The 23,717-nt window shown below is 39.0% G+C and overlaps 1 protein-coding gene across 3 annotated transcripts in view; it reads right to left on the bottom strand.

Moving 5' to 3' along the window:
- The window catches only part of TENM1 (teneurin transmembrane protein 1), a 734,894-nt gene that overhangs the window by 138,601 nt on the left and 572,576 nt on the right, over positions 1-23,717 (bottom strand). For all 3 annotated transcript variants that reach the window (XM_054695568.1, XM_054695569.1, XM_054695570.1), the window contains 2 exons: positions 20,626-20,842; positions 3,491-3,610 (listed from right to left, as the gene is read on the bottom strand). In XM_054695568.1, the coding sequence (XP_054551543.1) occupies positions 3,491-3,610; positions 20,626-20,842 (337 nt within the window). The remainder of the gene's footprint in view (positions 1-3,490; positions 3,611-20,625; positions 20,843-23,717) is intronic.

Raw genomic sequence — 23,717 nt, 5'->3', positions numbered from 1 at the left:
TGAGCTTCAGTTTTCTAAGTGGTAAATGGGCTAATATGAGCTATCAGTCAACTACTATTATAAATGATTAAATGAGATAAAAAGACTTAAAGGGCAAACACACAGTAGATAATCAACAAGAACCAACTTTCTTTTCAAATCAGAGCTATGGCTCTATTTACAGTAAGCTTTCTCTTATAGTCCAAATGAACTTTAGGTCAGCAGATAATAATTTTAAATTCTGGAAACTTCTCCTAAGCTTCCTGTGATGGTTACTTTTATGCATCAACTTGGTTAGGCTATAGTACCTAGGTATTTAAGCAAACACATATCTAGGTCATGCCGTGGAGGTATTTTGTAGCTGTGGATAACAGCTACAATTAGTTGACTTAAATATGGGAGAGTCTTGTCTAAATAGGGAAAACTTTAAGAGCAAAACCAAAGTTTCTCTGAGGATGAAGGAATTCTGCTTCAAAATTATAGAGGCAATATCAACTCCTTCGTAAGAGATTCCAGTCCGCCAGCCTCCTCTGGGATTTTGGGATTTGCCAAGCCTCACATCACATAAGCCAATTCCTTGAAATTTCTGTGTGTGTGTCTGTTTCTCTATAAATATACATGTATACATGGATGTGTGTACATACATATATACACGTGCACATACACATATATACCCACACACAGGTTCTATTTCTCTGGAGAAATAGATTTCTTCCCACCTGGGTTTATAAATACAGAAAACATTGTCTGGATGACTCATAATTGCCACAGAGGTAGAAGTTGGATCTATGGCCAAAAGCCCATTTAAACCATTCCAATGCCAAATACAATGCTTTCTGAATGATTTAATTTGGGGGAATTTCCTCCAACACAAATGATCTCCATTGGCATGGGTCATTAAGTGAAGGTTATAAAGTCATATAAGAGTGAGTAGAAAACACCCAAGGAAGACAGCATATTTATCTGAAGACTGTTGTCAATTCATAATAGGTCAGATGGACCAATTATGCAAAATGTCTGTCTTACGGTATCCATAGATGAACAAACTCTCGCCATGGGTGGGGTGGGGGGGGGGCGGAAATCAGAGGGAATCCTCGCTTCATTTTCCAAAGTCTTCTAAACAAAGTTCTTGAGATCTTTAATGCTTCTCAAGAAAGTTCTAAGAAAGTTTACCTGGCATATAGCAGATACTCATGCATATTTGTTTTTTCTTTACAATTGCCTTTTTATCATTTTCTTCCACTTTGACCTCTCCCAAATTAGACATCTAATTTGTTCTCACTTTAACAGCCCCTGTCTTCCACTCTCCTCCTTCTTTCTCTTTTTAAACATCCCTTTTGTCCCATGACCTAGACTTTCCCCTGTTCTCTAGGGAAAGTTGTCAATTAACATGTGCAAATGGATGATAATGGGTGTAATTAGTTCTACATCCCACATAACATATTTGCATTTAACTAGGAGTTTGAGAGAGAGTCAATAGCTTAACCCAAAGCAGTGAAGCCACCAGTCAAACCACAGGCACTGTGGCAGATTGGTGGGATTGAGATTTGGAGACAGAGGGCCTTACAGCATTTTACATAGCACACTCTGTGTTTTAGGAATGTAAGTGCGAATCTCAACCTTTCTATAATCCTTTTGCCCCAGGTATAGTTTCCTAATGATAGTTTCCTTTTGAAATGTATTTATTTACTCTGAGGTAGCAACAAGCAGAGACATATAAATAGAAATGCTCATCTTACTGTCACTTTATGTCCAAAAGATGATAGTGGGACAGTCTGGTTGGCATTTGGGGCACATACTTTGAATGTTTACACCCTTTGTGAAGCCTGAGGGGAAGCGTTATTGCCAGAGGGGCTCTGGCTAGTATCTGTCATCTACATAGAGCTACTTCTCAAGGTGAGTTTGTTGAGCAGGGTCTTGGCATTTTACTTAAAACTGAAAACACAAAAATAACAACAAAAAATTGTCCCTCTTTAATGTTTCTTATAAACTAGAAGCAGACATTTTTAGAAATCAAGGTTCTTTCATCAATATCAAACAATTCACTGAAACCTTTGTAACACAAGCAAAAATAACTGAAGGCCCATCAGTTTTCCATGCGAAATCAAATGTTCCTGAGGCCTATTCTATTTAAAGAAATAATGCATTCCCAGTTTCTAGTACATGGTTGAGCATGCTGGCAAAGTGGAGGCCAGTTCTGTGTAACAGTAACTATTGAGTGAACTACCAAAATTCAATCATTCAATCGAACTGGGAAAAGTGTTCATTTGAATTAGTATAGCGCTCCAATTATATAATATATGAAAGGAAATGTAGCTTTTATTACATATATACTTCTGTATTCAGACCACCTGCATCCAGAGTCATTTTACTGAGCTTGTTTTAATTCATAGAAGGCTAGTTAATAATTAACAACATAATTTACATACAAATAAGTCATATGATTTACTGAAGTCTTAAAAATGGTTTTCTTAAATAGGATTAAAAACTCTTCCTTATTATCTTCTTTAATCTTTTCATAAGCATTTTCTTGACAGGCAGTTGAAAAAACAAATTCAGCATAGCCCAATTTGAACAATTAACAATTCTGAAGTGGTTAGGACTAATAAGGCTTGATTGTAGGTTCTTGAATTGAGACAGTCACTCACACTGTGAAAAAGATCCTAGCCACAGGTCTCTGAGTATTGAAGTGGCTTGTTATGAGCAGGAAATTTTTAAGGGTAGCCACCTGGAGACTAGAGCACCTCAAGGCCATTATTACAATGTTCCTAGAGTCATAAATAGGTACCTTTAAGTTGGACACATGGGCCTATTGACTTAAATATTCTGAACAAATGTCTGTCTAAATGACAGCAACAAAAATGTTTTTGTGAGCAAATCGTTTTTTCCAGGATGAAAAGGTTTTACTTAGTGGTCTTTCCTCCCAGGTCTCAGAGAACCTTGAGAAGCCCTTAGCAGGCAGCCTGGTGGTTGGTGCTTAAGGTTAAATCACTATGGTTCTATAAACACTAAAGGGAATTAGTCAGGCTGGCTATGCTTGTCAATCATTTGTAGCTACTAGTAAAATCAGCAGTCTAGGAGGGCAAGCTTTCCAAATGTCTTACTATGGTTTAATTCCATATTTTTGGAACAAATCTTTTGGATACTTTCATTTCTGACATATTGGCTGTCATGGAATCAACAATCTAAGAGTTTGATGGCTCCCTTTTTATTACTTGCATCATCTCACTGAATTTTGAAGCTGGATTTCTAAATGGAACTAGGTGAAGGCTAAAACACTTTCCACATGGTCAGGATTTCAAGAAGACTTGCGAATAATTGCACAGGGTTAGAAGAGAAATTTGGCTTGATTTTTATGCAGAATAGAAGATATATATTCACTAATGACTTTTCTAGATACAACTGGAAGAGAGATAGGCCTGCAAGTACTGTATCACTGGAGCCCTGGGTTTACTCAACGCTAGACGTCAGTATTTGGTCACCACAATGTTCAGAAGCAATAGTCACGTACCTTCCATCTTGCCGGCTGATGGTAAACCCGTAATCACTGTGATGCAGGAAACTAACATTCACCCCTACTAGAGGGGTTCCATCTACAGCCACCACCTGGCCTCGAATCACACAAGCACGCCTGCAACGGAAGATCAGAGACCAATATAAAAACCATGTTGAATTTATAACCTAGAAGCCAAACTGGAGAAACTTTGGGAAACATAATCAAATATAAGAAAGAAAACTTCACAAACCAGTGGTAACGCCTAGTAGCATCTTGGGGAAAGAATATTTTCTACCCATTAAAATTGGGATTATGCTCTAATTCTGTATCCTGATATTTCTAAATTAACAGTATATTATTAACATTGTCCGATGTAATTAGAAAGTCCTTATTATAAAATTTTGTCATTATGTAATACATTAATATACACTTACATATATATTTATATACTTATATAATAAATGCTTCAAATTGTATCCAATAACTTAAAGTTCTTTCCTTATCTTAGGACCTTTTGTTGTTTCTCAGTTTTCTTCTGTATTAAATTTCTTGGGAGATAGTCCTAGGTGGGGAAGGATATTTTTCTCTTTTTAAAATTTAAATTAATTATATGTGTTAACACATAACTACATTGTAGATTTGATTCAAGTCCTTGCCAAATACCTCCCTCCCAGTTTCTGGTCTTTTCGCCTGATGTAATCAGCAATATAACTTTGTTGTGTGAATTTCCTATATCTTTACATACTTAAGTGTGAACGTTTTTAGGGCTCTTGATACATATTGTCCAACTGACTTTTCTGTAAAAACAATAAAAACAAAAACAAACTAAAAAATAAGCTTAGTTGGATGAATTTTAAGAATTAAAGTCTGCAAAAGGGACATGATCCCTTTCTCTGCTCTCTAATTTAAATAAAACATTTAAGGAGATTTTCCTTTTAAATAAATGAGTTTTGTCTGTGACAAAGACTGGGATTCCATTAAACTAGCTCCTAAATAGGGCTGTCTCCCAGGGACATGGTTCGCTCAAACATGTATACTGTCAGCACTAGCCTGGATGACAAATTGTTACAAATTTTAGGAGCTCAGTGGTTAAGAAGAGGGCCCAGGGCAAATCCCAAGCAAAGATTTGTCACTGGTCTGTTGTTATTGTGGGCACCTGGAGGATGTGGAGGGAGGGGTGTTTTTTCACCAGAGTCCAATCCTAGTTTCTAGAATGTACCGAGCTCTAAAATGTGCATTTTACAACTGGAGCTGGTAAGACTGGGAAAGGTTGGGCAAGATCAATGACTTTTCCTAGGGCATCGATGTCATTTCTTTCTCCAAGTGGGAGTCCAGTTATCCAGGGAACTTTAATCGTGGATTAAAAAGGGGCCATGTTATTTAGGCAAACATGACTTTGCAAAGTAAGCATAATTATTCTACTGTGGCATTACAAATTCTTCAAATAGAATCAGCAAGTTGAGGCAATGGATCTAAAGGCTCATGGTCACAAAGATCATTCTAGAAAGAGAAAAAAAGTCTCCGAAAAGTCAATATGGTTACCAGGCAAAGTTTGTATGTTATAGCCAATAACTTCATTATCAAATTCTATGACAATTGGAGGAATTGGATATGACTTATGCTAATAGGATTTATCTTGCATTACCTACCCCTAACACAAACTAGAAGCCAGTAAGTCATACATAGAGGTATTCTAGTATAATTGTTGCCACTAATGTTTTTGTATATTGAGCTCTCAGACCAACAACATTCTTAGTTCTGACAAAGATCAGCAGCAGCTTTCTCCTTTCCAATGAGCTGTCCACTTTATGAATTCTGCAAATCATGGTTCTGAATGGCATGCAATGGAAATTGGCACCTGCTTTGCCTTGTCTAATTCCCCCAGTCTCTTTTGGGGAGATCACAAAATCTTGAGATTTTGAAATTCCATCTGTTCTAATAGAGAAGACATTTGAAAGTCATTGAGTTTTGGATTTTGAACTAATCCTGTCAAATCTGGTCCCCGGTTCTCAGTCCAATGTAACAAGGTATGAAAATAAAAGGATGTCTCTAGTTTTATACAGTAACCTTTTGAAGGTCTTTACAAAGCAAAATTTGACAAGCTGGGTATAGATTAAGTAGAAACAAACAGAAAATCTGCAAACTATATAGGGACTGGAGCCAGAGGGACTGAGAAGAGACTGTGTGTTAGAAAGGCCAAATGTTTCAAATCTTTGATTAGAAAATCAAACACTGCTTCCTGAGCCCTAAGTGCTGATGGCTTTTGGGGGTATGGCAGGGGGTGATTATGCATTTGCCAAGCCTCTACCAGTTCAAAAGGTGGCCTTTGGATTAATAATACCTATGTAGGTGGTCACTGATTCTCGCCCTATTGGCAGGACAATTCTACATTCACAAATTTTATTTGTTCACATTAATCTAGACATTGTGTCTTCCCACAGCTGTACTAGGCTCAATTATTTTTGTTTTTATTTTGTCAAGCTAGTTGGCATTATTTGCTCATATTTTATGACCGACACAGACCTGTCTCTTCTCTCTGCTGCTCTTTTATTTTCTACACAGCTTATATTTATGAAGGATCCAGGCTGGTGAGTGAAAGCCTCATAAAAGTCATCATTATTCTGTGTATTTCTCTTGCATTCCTCTCTTCCTTCATTCTGTATCTCATTCTGAGTAGACTTGTCTTTTGACTCTCGTGCTCTTTAATATTCCTCATATTTTATGAAGCACACAGATTTGTGTGATAATGACTCATCAAAGTCATCATTATTCAAGACATTGTCTACCTGTTCTTCTTTTCATTCATTTCACTCTTCATCATTCATAAATAATGCTCAGACTTCCCTTTCAACTCCCCTATTTCTTTATTCCTCATATTTTATGATCCACACCAATTTACAGCATATGATAAAGTCCCATAAAACTTATTATTCTACATTTATCAGCATTGAACTCTCTTTGTAATGTATTATACTTTAAATGTTCTAAGATTCCCTGTATCTTGCTGCATTTGCTCCCATTATTTACACACCCCATGCCATCCATTTTTCATAAGAATAACTCAGAGTTCCTTTTACTCTTGGATTACTAGTACTTACTATAATCTCTGGCCAATATCAGTCAGCCTGTGTCAGTGTAAGTTGTCTGAATTTTGAGACAGCCCTAAAGTATTCTTTTTAAATTTGCATTAATCTTGATTGGCAATATATACAGAAACCTAGGCAAACTCTCCTCAGATGGCCACATCATTCAGCTCAGCTGCCATTTTGTGCACCCTTAGCTTCCAAACTCATTTTCTTCCTACTTGTAGACTATAGCTCTATTTCTGCTTTGTTTTTCCTGATTCATACAGTCATTAAAATCTCCCTCATTTATACAATCTGTTCTGATTACGCTTCTCATAGCCAAGGCATCTTTTCCTGAGGTTAGATCCTTGCTGACATAGTGGAGGTCTGTCTTTGGTGTACCACAGTCCCATTTTCTGTATTTTTGTCAACCCCATTGTGGTGCCTCCCTGTTTCCTTCCCTAGAGAGTATCTGGCTTCTTTAAATAACCATCTAAATGAGACAGCCATACTTGACCTATCCATGGTCTGTCTTGGGGAAAATCCTTGAGATTTAAGTTTTTGCTACATCAAAACTACCCTCAGTGTGCATTCTAATCCTTCAAGGACCTGTCTTTGCTGGAAATTTTTTCAATTAACATACAGTACTCTTCTGAACTTTTCAAACCAGATGATAGAATATACTGTCTGAACTGTCCTGAAGTTGGTTCTGCAACAGTGTATAGTAGATATGTGTCTAGTGTGACCGTTTTATGTGTGTGTTTGTTGATGTACTCTCAGTGGCAGATCCTAACAGGTTTTTCCATTTTTGCCTGGGGCTTTCCTTTGAGTCGCAGAGATGGGATGCTATGCTTCCTTGAACCTTAAAAGCAAGAACCACTCCCTATTGCTGCAGATGAGAGCAAGGTAACTTGAGCTGAGATGGGCATGTCCAGTGTGACTTTAAAAACATCCATGGGGAAGATCACCCCTCACAAATGTCTCTTTTCTTGGTCCTTGAAGAATACAGGCTGCTACCAAGCTGCTACCTGCTGTCACTATGCTAGAGCAGCAACCCCAAAGGAATTTGCTTCTCCCTTTAACTAAATGCTGAATCCTCTAGTTGTTTGTAGTTTGTACTGCAGAACAGGGCATCTTGGGAAATGCAAAGCAGAATATGCTTTACTGAGAGCCTTATTTAACTAACAAGCTGCTTGTTAGACAGTCCTGATGCAAAAGATCTAATTCATTCTGTATTTGCCATTTTCTTGGCCTAGTCAAATTATCCCTAGCTTTCAATAAACTCTTGGTTCCTTTCTCCTCTTCCCTTATTTGTTGTCTTTTGTCTTCTGTGTCAAATTTCCAATATTCATTCAACACCTCAGGCAAAAACATTAACCTCAAGCACAAAAGTTGGTTTGAAAAACAAGGCCGGAATGAAATTGCTGAAAGAAGATGTAATTTACTGCATTGTATTTCTGATTAAAATCTTTCGTAAGGAAAATGAGGCGTGGGGCAAGGGAAGTTAGTGCTATTGCTTTTGTTGCTAACATGAGTCTAAGCAACCTTTGAAGGGTAACATTCAAAATGAAGGGCCTGGCCAGCAGGGGATCTAGCAGCAGGTGGGCAGGTTATTTCTCCATAGGAATAGATGAAATCCTTTCCACAGCTGACAGCTCTGGTGAAGAGATAGCATTGAGAAGGACTGGGCAGGAAGAGGCCATATGAATCCTTTGCTCGCTAGCGTTGGACTCCTGCCTTGAAAATTCAGCTATGGTTCAAGTCTCCAGGGGACACGTGACATGTGGTTCCATGTTCTCCTGACATCTTGTCCATGAGGTTATGATAACTTAAAGTTCCATAGTTGTAGCTTATATCTTTTGGGCTGCTTCTGGGGACCCTGTTGGAATGCAAATACCTCTGGGACAAAGGACTAGTGATTCCCTATTATTTATTATCTACCCTATTATCTGAATACAGCATTTTCTCTTTAGTGTGTAATTTTGGCACGGTGATATTGGTCCTTTCAGATAATTTTTCTCTCATATAGACCAGTGGTTCTCAAAGTTGAATCACCAGAATTATCTGGAGGGCTTGTGAAAACAGATTATTGGACCCCACCTCCAGAATTAGCAATCAGGTCTGCAGTGGGGCCCGAGAATGTGCATTTCTAACAGGTTCCCAAATGACGGTGATGCTTCTAAAGACTGAACTTTCGAGAGCCAGTGCTTCAGAGGAAGTAAGATCAGTACATACTCATCCAATGAAGGTGTGTGAAGAGAGAGACAGAGGAGTAACTACATAAAGGCAGCAGTCACCAACTGGTTCACAATCTTACCATTAGGAACAGTGAAGCTTTTCCATATAAACCTCTGCAAAATAACTTGTTTGCTGCAGGTATAGTTTGTGGAGTCAGGTTGAAACTGTCATGACACAGTGGTGATTGCACTATAAGATGAACTATGGGGTCCCTTCAAATCCAGAGAATATAAAATGGAAAGATTTTAACCTGATTTATCTGTCCTAAGTAAGTGTCAGTTTCTTCCCGGTCCCTATTATTCTCATTATACAGTGTTCAGATCCGTGTTATTGCACTTGGCTGCAAGTTATAGATCTGTTTGTCTTTCCTATAGATAGATAGTCACTCCAGGATAAGGGCTGTGTGATTTTCCTCTCTGCATCCTTCTCAGTGCCTGCTGAACCCAGCATGTGCTCAAGAAAGCTTCACAGGATTTCAACTCAAATATTTTTTATATGAAGTAGTAAGATACTTGCAACCTACCCTCACAGAACTGCTTCAAGGGTTTCGGGACTACTTTAAGATTCCTTTGTGACAGATGCCTTACTGTTCACTTAACAGAAGCCAGCATTCTGGATCGAGCATTACGACTTTCTTTTTTTTTTTTTTTTTTTTTTTTTTTATAGAGGCATGCTTTATTTATTTGTTTGCTGGTTTCTTTGTTTGTTTTGTTTATACATGCACTGGGTACAGTCAGAAGCGCGGGAGGGCGAGAGAATTCACCAGAGCCAGAGCGGGGAGCAGAGCAGGCAGAAGGACCGAAGTACACTGCTGAGGGAGCAGCGGGCGGCAGGAGAGGTCTGCGCGCCATGTGGGACCCTCCTCCGGTGGCCGGGGAGCAGCCGGGGATCGAACCGGCGCCGCAGAGGCCGCGCGCAGCTTCGCAACCCAGCGCTCAACCGCTGCGCCACCGGGGAGGCCCACGACTTTCTTATGACGAGAGTTTTGTTTGATAATTGACTACTCCAGGGAATTCAATAGTACCTTTTGTGAACGGGAAGAATGAGTGAATAGTCCTCCTTCAAATGCTTAATTTATGAGCACTAACTCCATTTTTCCTTTATATATTACCATATAATGCCAATTAGGTATTTCATAATTTAAGTACATTTCAGGGTTCTAATATTCAGATATTTGGGGGCGTTTCAAACAACATGTGCTGGTTTTTTTGATATATGTTATCTAAGTTGGTACAGCACCATGAAAACATTTAATGTTAGAGCATAAACCTGTTTTCATGTTCTGAAAATGCAAATGCAGTGAATGTTCATTTGCAAATCCAATAAAATCTCATTAGTCTTTACTTAAATATAGCAGGCTGATTTAATCCTCCTCAATCGGTCACTAGTCCAAATAAATAATACGTACCAAATGGGTAACATTAAAAGCAGCTGGGAGCATTAGCCATCAACATTCTAGGACTCTGGAAAAGGTGGTGCTATTGAAAATGCAGATAGCTTTTTAAGCAGAATTATTTTCCTCATGGCTAGTGATGTTTCAAGTAAAACAAAATGGGGGCAGTCACCCTGAGGTAGGGTGGCTATTTTCCCATCTGCCCTGGTAATTGCTTGTCAAAAGTAGGCTTGCTTTGGATGCCTGAGATCCCCAAAGTAATGGGAAAAAGATCAAGTGTTTTGAAGCAATAAGAAAACTGACGACACAGTCATATTTTCAGGGCTGCGTAAGTGCCAGTTTGCTTCATTTAGACACATGATTATTTTTGTCCAGAATTTGAATCCTGAAATATTTGTCCTATAAGCCCTTGCAACTCTGGAAAGTTTTTTGTTTGTTTATTTTTTTCCCCCTGTTCTACACATTACTCAAGTGGTTTATCTTTGTAATCAGCCTTGCGGAGTTTTATTAACCTCATTAACAGTTCCTATCCCTTCACTGCGAATCCGCCTTTCAAATAATGGACGGTCATTAAATAGAAGGTAAGTTTGTCTTGTTGGCGGGCGTCAGACCATGGATTCTGCCCTCCCTCCCTCCTTGGAGGAAAAAGTGTGGACTAGCAGCTCTAGCGCTGGCTTGCTGGGGATGATTGTTGCGACTTTCCTAAGAAACAGAAGTACTCTCAGCCTCATTTATACCTCATGGAAAGTGAGAATAACAGGTCTTCCCTTTCCTAGCTCTAATCACCTCTCCAAGATGCCATAACAATAAAATCACCCAGGAAAATGATTGCTTTTTGAATCAGACCTTTTGAATTTTATTCTATTATGTATCCTGATTTTTGTTATATGCATGTGAGTAAATATATTTACACATCATATATTATATGGAATAAATGTATATATATATATATGTTTAAAGATTTATTTATTTATTTATTTATTTATACAAGCACTGGGTATAGTCAGAAGCACGGGAGGGTGAGAGAATTCACCAGAGCCAGAGTGGAGAGCAGAACAGAGTGACGAAGTACACTGCTGAGGGGAGCAGCGGGCGGCAGAAGAGTCTGCGCGCCATGTGGGACCCTCGCCGGTGGCCGGGATTGAACCGGCGCTGCAGAGGCTGCGGGCAGCTTCGCAGCCCAGCGCTAAACCGCTGAGCCACCAGGGGAGGCCCTAATGTATATATAATATTATTACATATATTTGCATAAATAAAATATTTAGTAAGTACTTACTAGGAGTCAGGTATTATGCCAGGCACTTTCCTGATCTTATTTCACTTAATATTTATATAACCCTGAGGAGGTGCAACTATGAGCCCTGTTTTTAAAATGAGGGAATAGATTCAGAGAAATTAAAAAAGAAAACTTTGCTCAAGAAAATACACCTTGTAAGCGGTGGAGTGCTGGGGGCCTCTTGACCTGGATTTTAAAGTGCTCGCCTACTAAGATGACGCCATCCACAGAACATCATTACCTACAGACATTTAGCAACTGCAGAGCACTTTCTATGTGTGGGGTATGTAGTGAAGAGAAGAAGCTGCAATATGTCATTGGTTCTTTCTCCCCAAACTTGCATTTACTCTGTACCTTCTAGGGACATACCTAGATGCAGAACCAGCTAGAGTCACTGCAAGCAGCAATCAAGCAGTACGGCTGAGAAGAAGGTAATAAGGATTTGAGCCTTTCAAATTTTAATCCTAATTGGGCGGTAAGATAGACAAAATATTAGAAAAGCACCTCTGTGCACTGAGCTATGCTGTGCATAGCTACTGGTATACTAATCACAATTAGCATCTCAGAACATCTGAGTTTCGAAATATCATAAATAATAAATCAGACAGCTTTTTGAAGATTTGTGTTCTGATTTCTTTTTATTCTTCTTTGACCAAGAAATGAAACTCACACGTTCTTTCTTTTTGGTACCTTTAGGTGTTGACTGCTGATTTCAGGAGCTAGTCAGCACTATAAATCTTGGAATCCTCAGCACTTCGTACTTTTTGTAAACGTGTCTTGAACATGTGTTTCCTGAACTTTAGCATTAGGCAAAATAGTTGTCTGAAAGTCAGGAGATCCCATCTTCACACACATAGCACTTTTCACATAAACGAGATCAAAGTGCTTTATTTGCAAGTAGCAACAGTCTTCCCATTTAGGAGAAGTGCAGAAGTGATAAGCAAAGGAGTTTGCTCAGGAAAAGCAACACAGGAAGACACAGTCACCGGGAACATGGCCGAGCCAAGCTACACTGGGATTCCTTTTCCAAATGTGGCCAGGTAACATGCAGTGCCTCCCTTTACAAAGAAAGGTGAAGAGAAGATAAATTTGCAGATGCTGATGCCTTAGGAAGAGCGTCTTCCAGTCCTCAGCTTATTCAATTTATTCAGCAATTATTGCATTATGTATTTATCAACCCTCATTGTCTACCTGGTATAATATTTCTCATGTTCCTGGATTTAAAAAATTTGCCATTAGCAAATAGACTTGGAGGTCCTCGACCAGCAGGTTTCATGAAAAAGTGAAACATGAAGCATATGAATTCAATTTGTACCTCAGCAAATTTATAAATGATTATGTGATAGACCTTCTGGGGGTTACCTTTCCAGGTGAAACTGTGAATGCTAATTCTACGAGTGCTCAAATGCTATAATAACATTGTATTTCCTCATAAATATTCTAAACCATAAGCTTTCCTCACCTCCTTGTTTTTCATTATTCCAAATCAGTAAGCAGTCTCTATATGTTTGCTTTTAGGTCCCACTGTCATTGATAACGATCTGCTATTTCTAAGGAAACGTTTATGACTAAACAGTTTAGGGCTATTGTCAATTTCTCTTTCTAGAAACTATTCATTTTGTCTGACACATTCAAATTTTCTCAATGGATTTCTGCAGGACAGGCATGCTGTCTATGAGTAAAGCCTAGTACGGTAACTAGTATGTAGTAATTCCTTGAGAAAGTTTGTTTTACCTCTCCATTTCACATATGCTGCTGAACCATCATTCACTGGACTCCTAAAAGGCACTTCCAGGTTCTGGTTTGTATGAAAATCCTCCTGGTGACAGGAAATATTCAGGCTAAGATCTTCTAACATTTAGACGAATGCTGTGAGGTTCCTGCTCCAGTGTCACTTCCTCAAAGAGGCGTTTCTAGACCATTCTGTCTAAAATGGTCACTTTCTGTAGCACACCCTGCTTTATTTCACTAGACGGTGCTTATGCCTACCTGACAGTTACTTTTTTTCTTATTGTCAGTCTTTCTCGCTAGATTCTCTGGAGGAAGGCACTTTGTCTGCTGTAGCCCAGAGCCTAGGTCAGTGCCCATCGCTGAATGAATAAATGAACCAAGTAAACATTACAATGTTCATAAATCTCAAAAGTGAAATGATTAATCTTTCCCAATATGGATTATCTTGAAAGAAACCGTAGAATCTATCATTATAAATGATGTCAAAGTGTGGTTAATGGGAATGGGAATCTTTTTTAAGATTGATTATTTCTTCCCTTGAATTCATTTGTGTAATACAAACATTTTAAATTGAAGAAAAAATTATTTATAGCCCCAAATGTCAAAGGATAAAACTTCTTGCAAACAGTTAAGCTACTCACCGTCTAAATCAGTTTTGTATTTTTCTTGGGTCTCCTGTGTGTGTCAATTTAAGCAGCTCTCATGCTCATCTGAGTCAATTAGCCCCATTTCTGAATTATTGCTGAAACTGTCAAGGTCAGTCTCACTTCTGTAATTGTTACGTGACTTTGTTTATTGCTTAGAATACCTCTTGTCCTCTATCCATTTTGGGTACCTGTCTGCCATATCAAAGCAATTGAATTTGAGCCCCTGAGTCCATGAACTCCAAGTTCCCTTAGAAACCTAATGTTTCATCATTCACAGAATGTACTGTAATTTGTAATTAATTTAATTATCCATATATTTCCTTGATGTTTTGACTACCTCCATATTAGAATGTAAGGGGAATTCTGTGAATAAGAGGACTGTGTTTCTTCTGTTTACCTCCATCTGCATAGTTCCTGGCACATTGTGGCTACTTGAGAAATATCTGTTGAGTAAATACATATCCTCGTCACTTAAAACAAGTTGACATCAAGCTAGTATATCACATTGGAGATGGCAGAAGATTTTGATAGCTTTTTTAGAAGAATGTAATGTCCTCAGCTTCTCTGGAAATATCAATATTTCAATAAAATACATATTTTTATAAAACAGTAATCAGTATTTGTCAAGTATGGTTATTCTTCAGTCCTGGTCTCAGCTTTTGCAGCGATGGCTGTCTTCCTGCAACCCTTTGCTTAATCTCAGTCTTGATTCAATAACTTCTTTTGCCATTCACAGGATTTCAAATGGTTTAAATTCCCAGTACAGGAGGGCATGTTTTATTAAATAGTATAAGTAATTATGACCATTACCAGGTATCATGAATAATCAGGAGCACGAATCAAGATTTTATTATAGAGTTGGGTGTAGTAAAAGAGGAGGAGGGCTTGTGTAAGTGAAAAATTTGCCAAGAATTCCATGCTCAAGGCATTTGTAGTACCTCTATTTGTTTTGGGCACTTATCTCTGGTTTTCTCATGAGATGGAATGACGCATACTAAAGGGGCCAGTTGACAGCAGTCTTCCTACCAACTTCCTGAAGCTGCTCCTTACTTTCTAATTTCTTCTTGGTTCTAAATTTTGATTATCTCGCCCTTTGAAGGCAGAGAGAACTATTGATGTTTATACAATGTTATAAATGATGTCAATTATGGGCAGACTCTGACAGTGGTGGATTGTCTCTTAAGTTTAAAAAAAAGTAATTACTTTGCTATCGTTATATAATCATTTCCTCTTTTATGAATTTGTTCCTGTGCTATTTGGAGAACAGTAATCTTACCTTTAGGCTGGTTCTACATTTGGGAATTGACTTATTTCAGGTCCTAATATTGTCTGTGTGTTCGAGGCAACCAAAATGAGTTTTTCATTAGCAAATAAGAGAAGAGTACTTCAATATCTCTACAACTCAGCCACTTACCCACTCACTCATTTTTTGCCTACTTTCTACCAGGCACTGTGTTACCTGGTACAGAATCTGGGGATATAGCAGTATAGTAGATTAAAGAGGGCCACAAATCCTATGCTATGTCTCTTATCATGAGGTGGGATTTATGTCCCTTCTTGTGAATGCAAACAAGCTTGTGTGTTGCTTTCACAATATATAACACAAGTGGCACCGTTACAATTTCTGGAACCCAGGCATTAACAGACTGCCATCTTCTATTTCCTGTTTCTTGGAACACTCGCTGGAGGAGCCCTGAGCCACCATTATAAGAATTCTGACAAACCACAGGCCAGCTGCCATGCCAATAGGAAGCCCAGGCGGAGAGGCTGTAGGTAGAGATTACCAGCTGCCAGATAGCTGCTCCAGCCCCTGGCTATTTGAGTTATCCCAGCTGAGAGCCCAACATGGAGACAAGACATCCTGGCAATAACCTGCCTGAATTTCTGACCCACCCAATCATGAAATATAATAACAGGTTGTTTTAATCTATTATGTTTTGGAGTAGCAATGAATGAAACAAGGAGAGAACAAATCAGACTTGATGATTGTCCTCACTCAACTTAAGATTTAGTAATGAGGGCCTCCCTGGTGGTGCAAGGGGTTAAGACGCAGCCTATGAAGGTATCCTCAGGCACTGCAGCATGAGTTCGATCCCCACCCAGGGAGCTACCCACATTGTGCAGCAGACCTCTCCTGTCTTGCCCGCTGCTCCCCTCAGCAGTGTATTTCAGTCAATCTGCCTGTTCTGTTCCCCACCTGTCTCTGGTAAATCCTCTCACCGCCTCCCCCCCCAAACCTCTGGCCTATACCCCAGTTCTTGTATACATAAATAAATAAATCTTTAAAAAAAAGATTAGTGATGAGAACAAATCAGCACTAATATTATATGTGTATCCCAGTATGGAGCAAGACATTGAAATAAAACAAACTTCATAGAAAGAGCTAGAAGAAACATCATCTTGTTTAACTTCCTCATTTTATAGGCTATTATCAGTGCTATTATGTCCTCAGTGCTGGACTAAATTTGGTCTCAACATTGAAACATTGCAACTAAGAGTAGGCATTTCATGAGGCCTGGGCACAAGAGACAGCCATGATTGCACTCAGCAGCATCGCTGCAAAGTTTTAGACCTTTAAGTTGCTCTTGACACGTACGAATAGTCAAATGCCTTTCAACACATACATCCTCTTCATAGAAAGTGGACTTTTTGTTTCTATTGCACCAGCTGGATTATCTGATGTCACGATTGGTGGGACATAAAATACAAGAGGTTAAGATCTACTGCCACAAGGGAGTTTGTTAGCCTTAGGTGTGAAGCAGAGTATACAGCAACTTATTCACCAGGTGCACACAGGTACTTACTGAAGTAAGGGTGAGGATAATGTTGCATTAATGGGATTTCTCGTTTATGTTCAGTTTTTTTCCTCTATTTAAACTAATATAATAAAGCTTCAAAAATTAAGTGATCAGATTGCATTTTTAAAGACTCTCAGGGAAAGTAGATCAGAAAGTATACAACAAACACTTGAGGTCTTTCCAAGGAAAGCTGTGGAAGCTGTTTAGTCCAGAGGTTACAAACTCAAATGCCAGCAGGGTCAAGCATGACCCCAAAAGTGAAGGAACTGAACCAAGTGTTAAGAGAAAATAGTGAATAATGACCCAGAGAAGCATGTCACATCCCACACTGAAGGGCATCTGGCCCTCTCTCCAGACCACCTCTGCCATGCCCATGAACCCAGAGATGCTACACTCTGAGAATTTTCTAGAGAAGGGAGGTATTTGGATTTTTACATGAGATTTCCTAATTTCTAATTTTTGGGCCAAACAAAATACATCTGTGGGCTGATATTCAGCGACCTGTGATGTAGATGCTTGGCGTGAGCTGATGTGGGGATCAACCTCTCATGGCTACAAAATAGACAAATGAGCTTGGCCAGACCTTGCTGTCAGCGGTTGCACCAACTCTGGTAAAATTTTGTTTTTTTAAATGCGCTTCTCCATTAGTGACGGTGGGTGAAATGTCTGGCTTTGCAAATTACTGCTGTCGTTTAGTTTAATGTACTCTTGTTTTTACATATTTATAAAAACCTTTTACATTATTAATAGTGATTAAATGCCTAGACACTGAAGATCAATAATGCTTCTGTTCACCTATTTACATTATTAAAAAGTAATAAGTCGTACAGCGCACGTAGAATATGTGGTTTGCTTTGTAGTCATGGTTGGAGTAGATAAAAAAAAAAGAAACTCAGACTACAGGGTAAAATATATTTAGGAAAAAATGGTAATGGGTTGGCCTTGGCAGGAACTCCACCGTGGACAGGCTGTGTGACCGCGGTGACATTCCACCATCGTGGGGCACAGGAGGTTCACATTCCATATGCTCTCGTACCAGAGCAGCGAACGCTGAACAAGAAAGGCCAGTCTCACTTGGATGCACAAGGATGAGCAGATATTTAGCCTTTATGTGTCCTTGACACAGTCACTTGTATGTCACTTAGCTCAGCTCTAAAGACTTCTGGTGGTGGCAACACTCAGCAGCAGGTCATCTGTGTGAGTCTCATTTTGCCCATAACCAGGTGAGCCCCTCGCAATTGTTTCTTCATCTACCTAACCGTCGCTCAATCATGTTGCAAAAGCAAAAAAATCAAATTGGCTCACCTGATTATAGCACATGAATGTCTTTGATATGTCCGAGGAGAGCAACGCCACAGTCAGGGATGCCATAAGAACTGTAAGGCTTTTCAGGGTGTGCTAGCTCAACTTTCTAAGTGGCTCAGATTAGTGCTTTAGAGGTCAGGCTCATAGTACTAGTCTGATTGGGTTCAAATCCTGCCTCTGAAACTCTTTAGTTGTGACTTGAGATGAGTGACTTACTGGATATCTCAGCTCCTGTTTCCTCACCTTAAAGGTAGGGATAGAAGTGGCACCAGAGATACAGCTTTTGTAAAGATTAAAGAAGGTAGCACAGGCAAAAGCTTAGTATGAAACTTGAGACATGATAAGTGCTTAATAAAAATTTACATGCAGCAAAAGGCTCATTTTACCAGTCACTCAATTATGTTCTTCTACAAAAGGAAGTTAATGAGCATTAGTTGGAAGTTTGCAAATAATATCATCGAAATATATTAAATTGACCTGGATATTTAGACCTTACACGATTTCTAAGTTGACTCGGGTATCATTTATCCAGGAGAGCGCAGTCACTAGACTTATTTAAGGACAAATTGAAATGGGGCCGCTGTGGTGTAAAGGTCACAAGAGCTGCTACACAAACTTGCTGGCTGTGTACAATTGGGAGAGTTATTTAATCTCTCTGAATTTCAGTTTCCTCATATATAAAATGCATCAATACAAATACCTACTTCACAGCATAGTGCTTTGTAAAAGAAAAGGTGCCACGAACAAATAAGAACTAATGACTATTATTATTGACACGTGATCGGAGTTGGATGTATTTTCCCCTGATGTACCCAGAGTAACACAATGTGTGTTGATTTTTTCAGAGGAAACATAGATCACTCATGCTCAACTATTTCCCTCGGGAAAGGTCTGCACCTTTTCTGACAGATTAGATATGACTGTAATAGCTGAGACCACTGGAATGAAGGAGACCCATCGTTCTGAATTCAAATGTGACGTGCAGAGCCAAAAGATAACTTGGAGCATTTTACAAAAGAACTGGGAAAACACAATCAAAGCAGGAGGAGAAGGGAATTAACCACTACAAGTAATAGGTTTGCTCACTCTGCAAATGTCTGGCGAGCGCTGCTGAAGCATGAAGCTGAACTGCAGGGGCTGAAGTCTGTCCTTACTTTTCTAAGTTTATTGCTCAAAAGCTCTGCTCTGGGTCACCACGACTTGTCTCCTATCTCTCTCAGGCCCTGACTTTCTCCCTTTACTCGAGTTCAGTGAGTCATTTAATATATCTCCATGTCACGGAGGTTGTTATTTCTTTCACTCCCTTTTATTTATTTATTTTTGGGGACTGACAGCTCCCCAAGCATGGAGATTGCTACCGAGTTGATGACTTACCTTTATCTTAAATAGGAAAATGGGGATAATGCTTTATCTCAAATAGGAAAATGGGGAAAATGGGGTTGCTCTTTGCTCCATTTGCTTCTCCAGTGTACAATAAATAAGTCTCTGCTATCTAAATAATTATTTTGTAGCCCATCTGAAAGTCACCCCAGAGTTGTTACGGAGCTGGGAGAAACACTTCAAAATGGGGATGACTGAATGAATCTCTTGGAAGACGGCAAACTGAGTAGATCCCCTGGCAGAAAAGGCCTTTCTTGTGATGCATTGGCATTTAGGTTTTGGGTTCTGTCAGAGACGTGAAAGGCCAGAACTGCACAATAATAAAAATAATGGGAAAGTTTCACATTTCAGTAACAGTTTTAGTATACTTCCTTCCTGTGGGAAGGAGGCTGAGTATTTTAAATTTTCATTGCACATTTTTTCTTTCCTTTTCTAATGTGTTTAAGTCAAGACTGAATTGTAATTTCTTATGTTGTCACTGATACCAATATAAAGTCTTACTGGGTTTTTTTTTGGCGGGGGGAGAAATGACAACACCCACTAGAATGCAACAGAGTGGGTGAGATGTAGACAGGAGCTCCTGGACAAATCCTGTCCATGTTTTGCTTTCTAAATTCCTGTTTGCAATGCTGAAATATCACCTTGTGGAGTGAACAAAGAGAGCATTTTTAAGAGACCAGAAGTGTTGACTTCAGTGACTTACTTCTTTCTGGTGTAAATTAGTAAAACAAATCATTGCTTAGAATGAAGCAGAAAATTATAATTAGCAGAGTCATGTTATGCTTCAAATAAGTCAGTTAATTTTTAAAAATTTCTTCACCTAATAGGTTGGACTTTGCTCCCTGGTCTTTAGTGACACTTCATGCATTTGAACTTTTTTAGAAAGTAGATTTTAACAAGTCTTACATTTCACATTAGGGCATCAAATTCACTCAATTCTTTCATATGGAAACAGTTTACATGGTGAAAGATAACACCAGCTTTTGAAATTCAAGAATTTTCAAGGAATCAATCCAGAAGCTAAACAATAAATTTGCAAACTATACTCTGATCTTATTTTTGTCATTAAAAGCCCCATCTGTACTTTACTACAAATAATATATGTCACACACACACACACACACACACACACACAGATGGGATTTCTAGAATGTAGTTTTCTTCCAGTAAAGACTAGGGCATTCCAGAGAGGCCTAGAAAAGATATTATATGGACTGTGGAGAATGGGAAGTAATCTGAGCTTTAGGAGACATCGTCCTTTCAGTTACGTAAAAAGCAACCACTATTCTTAAAGTAATACAACAAACACATAGATACCTGCTGTCAAATGAGATCTCTGGAGGAATGACATGAGTACTGTCCTTGCCAATGAGGAATTTGATTCGATCATAGAAGAGTCTTGAAGTGTGCTGAGAGAAGAGGGGTTGGCTTTGCTGAATGAGGTCTAGAGGATCTGGGGAACCCTGACAGAGAGGACTTACATAGCAGTTGCTTTGTTGACAGCAGTCAGGGTCCACACAGTCAGTCAGACCATCTGAAAGAAATGATTTTGAAACTTAGTTTCAAGATAAACACCATAGTTTAAAACATGCATACATGGAGAAAAATCCAGATGATAACCAAAGATCGCTGTCCATGTTTGAGTTTAGAATCTGTTAAATTCACGTTTCTCATGATCACTCACTCTGAGTTTCCCTGGAACATCAGTGAATTGTGAGCTATTTTACACATAAGTAGCTCTTTCCTGAATTCCACCGCATTTATGGGCTGTACTGCATTGTCTGACATTTGGAGAGAGTCTTTTGTTTGGTATCACTCTTTAGAAGTTTCCTTTTTCCTCAGCAAGACCATTCCTCCAGGAGAGCAACTATTTCTTATAATTCTCTTGAATTTCTTACACCAAGTACATCTATAGGCACACAGTTAACAAAGGCTTGCCAACGTGAATCCATTTGTATTTGAAAAAAATCTCCCAATAGTCTCACCTAGTGGAAATTCACAACACAGAGGCTGGTAGTTGCATGGTGACAAGTTGTGTGGAGAAGGACAAGTGATTTTCAAATGTGTAGTGAATTATCTGGGGAGCATTTAAGTATATTCCTGAGTCCCACCTACTGAACTAGCATTTCTTCAAAGCCCAGGATCAACCATACTTCATCCGGGTGATTCTGAAGCACACTAAAGTTTCAGAACCATTTTTTTAGAAATTTCTAGGAGCCACTGGAGCTTACTTTTTCCCAACAGTAGTTATTTGGTACATGTACTAATAAACCTCAGGTAGATGAATGTGATGAGCCATTCACTTTCATTTTCTGGAGCTTCACCATTTATTCTATTCTCCTGAATCCATGGTTGCATCAAGAAAAAAGGATATAAAGGATTCATTCTTTGGTAGAGGAATAATATGGGCCACAGGGGTTATGAAAGGAGGGGAAACCATTGAAAATCTGATAGGTGCAACCTACTGTGTTAGGCACTTGGGGAAGTAAGAAGCTGAAAAGATCCTTTTCCTGTTTTGAGGAGCTAAGAATTTAGCAGGAGAAATAGGTGTATAAACAGCTGACTCTTGTACTAAGACTGCAGTGCGTGTCATAAGAGGCTTCCACACTCAGAGGGGTTGGAGTGATTAATTGAGCATATGGACACTTCATTCCACACCCAATAAGCAAAAAAATTGAAGTCCTCACAAGGTCCTTAAAGCAGACAAGTGGCTCTAATTTAGATGTTTAACAAGGGTAAATACAAAGATGCTAATCTTCTTGGCTTGCGGTGGAGTAAGGAGGTTCACAGATGGATCCCCATCTCCTTAAGGCTGATGATGAAAGTTACTGGTGCTGGTTTCATGCAGCTCTTTGCTCACTCGCTTACTTGCTTGCCCTCACAGGGCTGCTCCCGTTGAGCTGGAGGGAGATGTACCACAGCTGGGGGCAATGAAAGCCAGGAACACCCAGAGAGTAGGTGATCGGAGCCGCAGCTCTAGGGCACCCAGCAAATATTTTTCTTCACATTAAGTCCTTTCATATTCCCTGTACCATACACACCGCTTTGATTTAAAATGCAGTTTGCTTCTTTCTTACCTTCCCTGTTTGCTCAGTGGAGTGTTGCCCCCGATTTCTACTCTGTGTACATATTTCTTTTTCACTGATGACTAACTTTTAAGTGTGGATTCATTTCAATCAGAAGGTCCTTTCTGCTCCCTTCATTCAGCAAATTATATTAACAGATTTTCTATAGATTTTAGATGCCACTACCACCTCTCTTTCCAGTACATTGTTCGCAGCCTCCTATTAGCACATTATTTCTTTACTCTGCTAATTAAACATCTGGGTGCACTGAAAAGCTGGCAAAAATATCAGGCTGATTAGAAGAGTTCTGTGATGTTTGGGGTTTGTGCATAATATACTAGACAATGAAAAACTGCTTTTCAAATGGGCAGTCACCTTTGCCTTTCAATTGGTGACAAATGTGTTAGTGATAATCAGACTGGGAATTCATTCACAGGTTTCAACCTGTCAAGCACACAATTCTAACTTTTTTTCAGAAAGGAATAGATTTTTAAATCATCATGCCAAAATGATTTTCAAAACTGGATTTTAAGACTAAACACAGAGCCAGTTCAAAATAGGGACTTGCATTTGCCATCTACTTATGTGCTATACAGATTCCAAACTAATGTTTCAAACTTAATAATTGCCTATTATACAGGGCTAACCCTCTAAGACCTCTGCTTTCTGAGAGAACAGCAAGACTTCTGTTGAATCTACAAAGGCCACAGGCAAGCAGACCAATAATGGCATGCAGCCTCCAAATTAGAATTCATAGGTAAGCCCAGTTCATGGGCAAAGATCTACTTACCAATTAACACATTGGATAACACCCCATACAGTATGTTTAGACTGTTACAAAGAAGTGCAAATGATAGTCACACTGCATGTGTGGGTTTCTTTCCTCCCCTTTTTTTTGGGAGGATGACTACTAATGGTTCCTTTATTGTTCTGAATTGGCAGCTGTGGCACCTCCTGACAGCTGGGCTCTGGGTGTCAGATTTGGACACACCAACAAATAAGGAGGTTAAATTGTCTTGAAGGACTAAACATGGCATTCACGGACACTACCTTTGCCAGCGAGTTAGGGACTATGCCAGTTGGTACTGATGAAGATCAAGGATATGGGTTTCCAAAATTAAAGATGAAGAAACCTTAACCCAACAAATCCTTTGTTAGGTATGCTTCCTAAATAAACCCTTGGTTGTGTACACAAAATTGTATATAAATGGAGAAGAAAAATATGAGTTCTCAGAAGGATTGTAAATATAATAGCAAGAACTGGAAATTAATTGTATATAAACAGGAGATAGATAAATGTATTGTACTAAGTTTATGTAATTCCATGCAATAATAAAATAAATG

Source organism: Talpa occidentalis, unplaced genomic scaffold (assembly GCF_014898055.3).
Source record: "Talpa occidentalis isolate TD23 unplaced genomic scaffold, MPIMG_talOcc4v2.1 talOcc4.15, whole genome shotgun sequence".
In the NCBI taxonomy this organism is placed as follows: Eukaryota; Metazoa; Chordata; class Mammalia; order Eulipotyphla; family Talpidae; genus Talpa; species Talpa occidentalis.
Note: the sequence above shows the minus strand (reverse complement) of the source record. Positions and strands in the feature narration are given on the sequence as shown.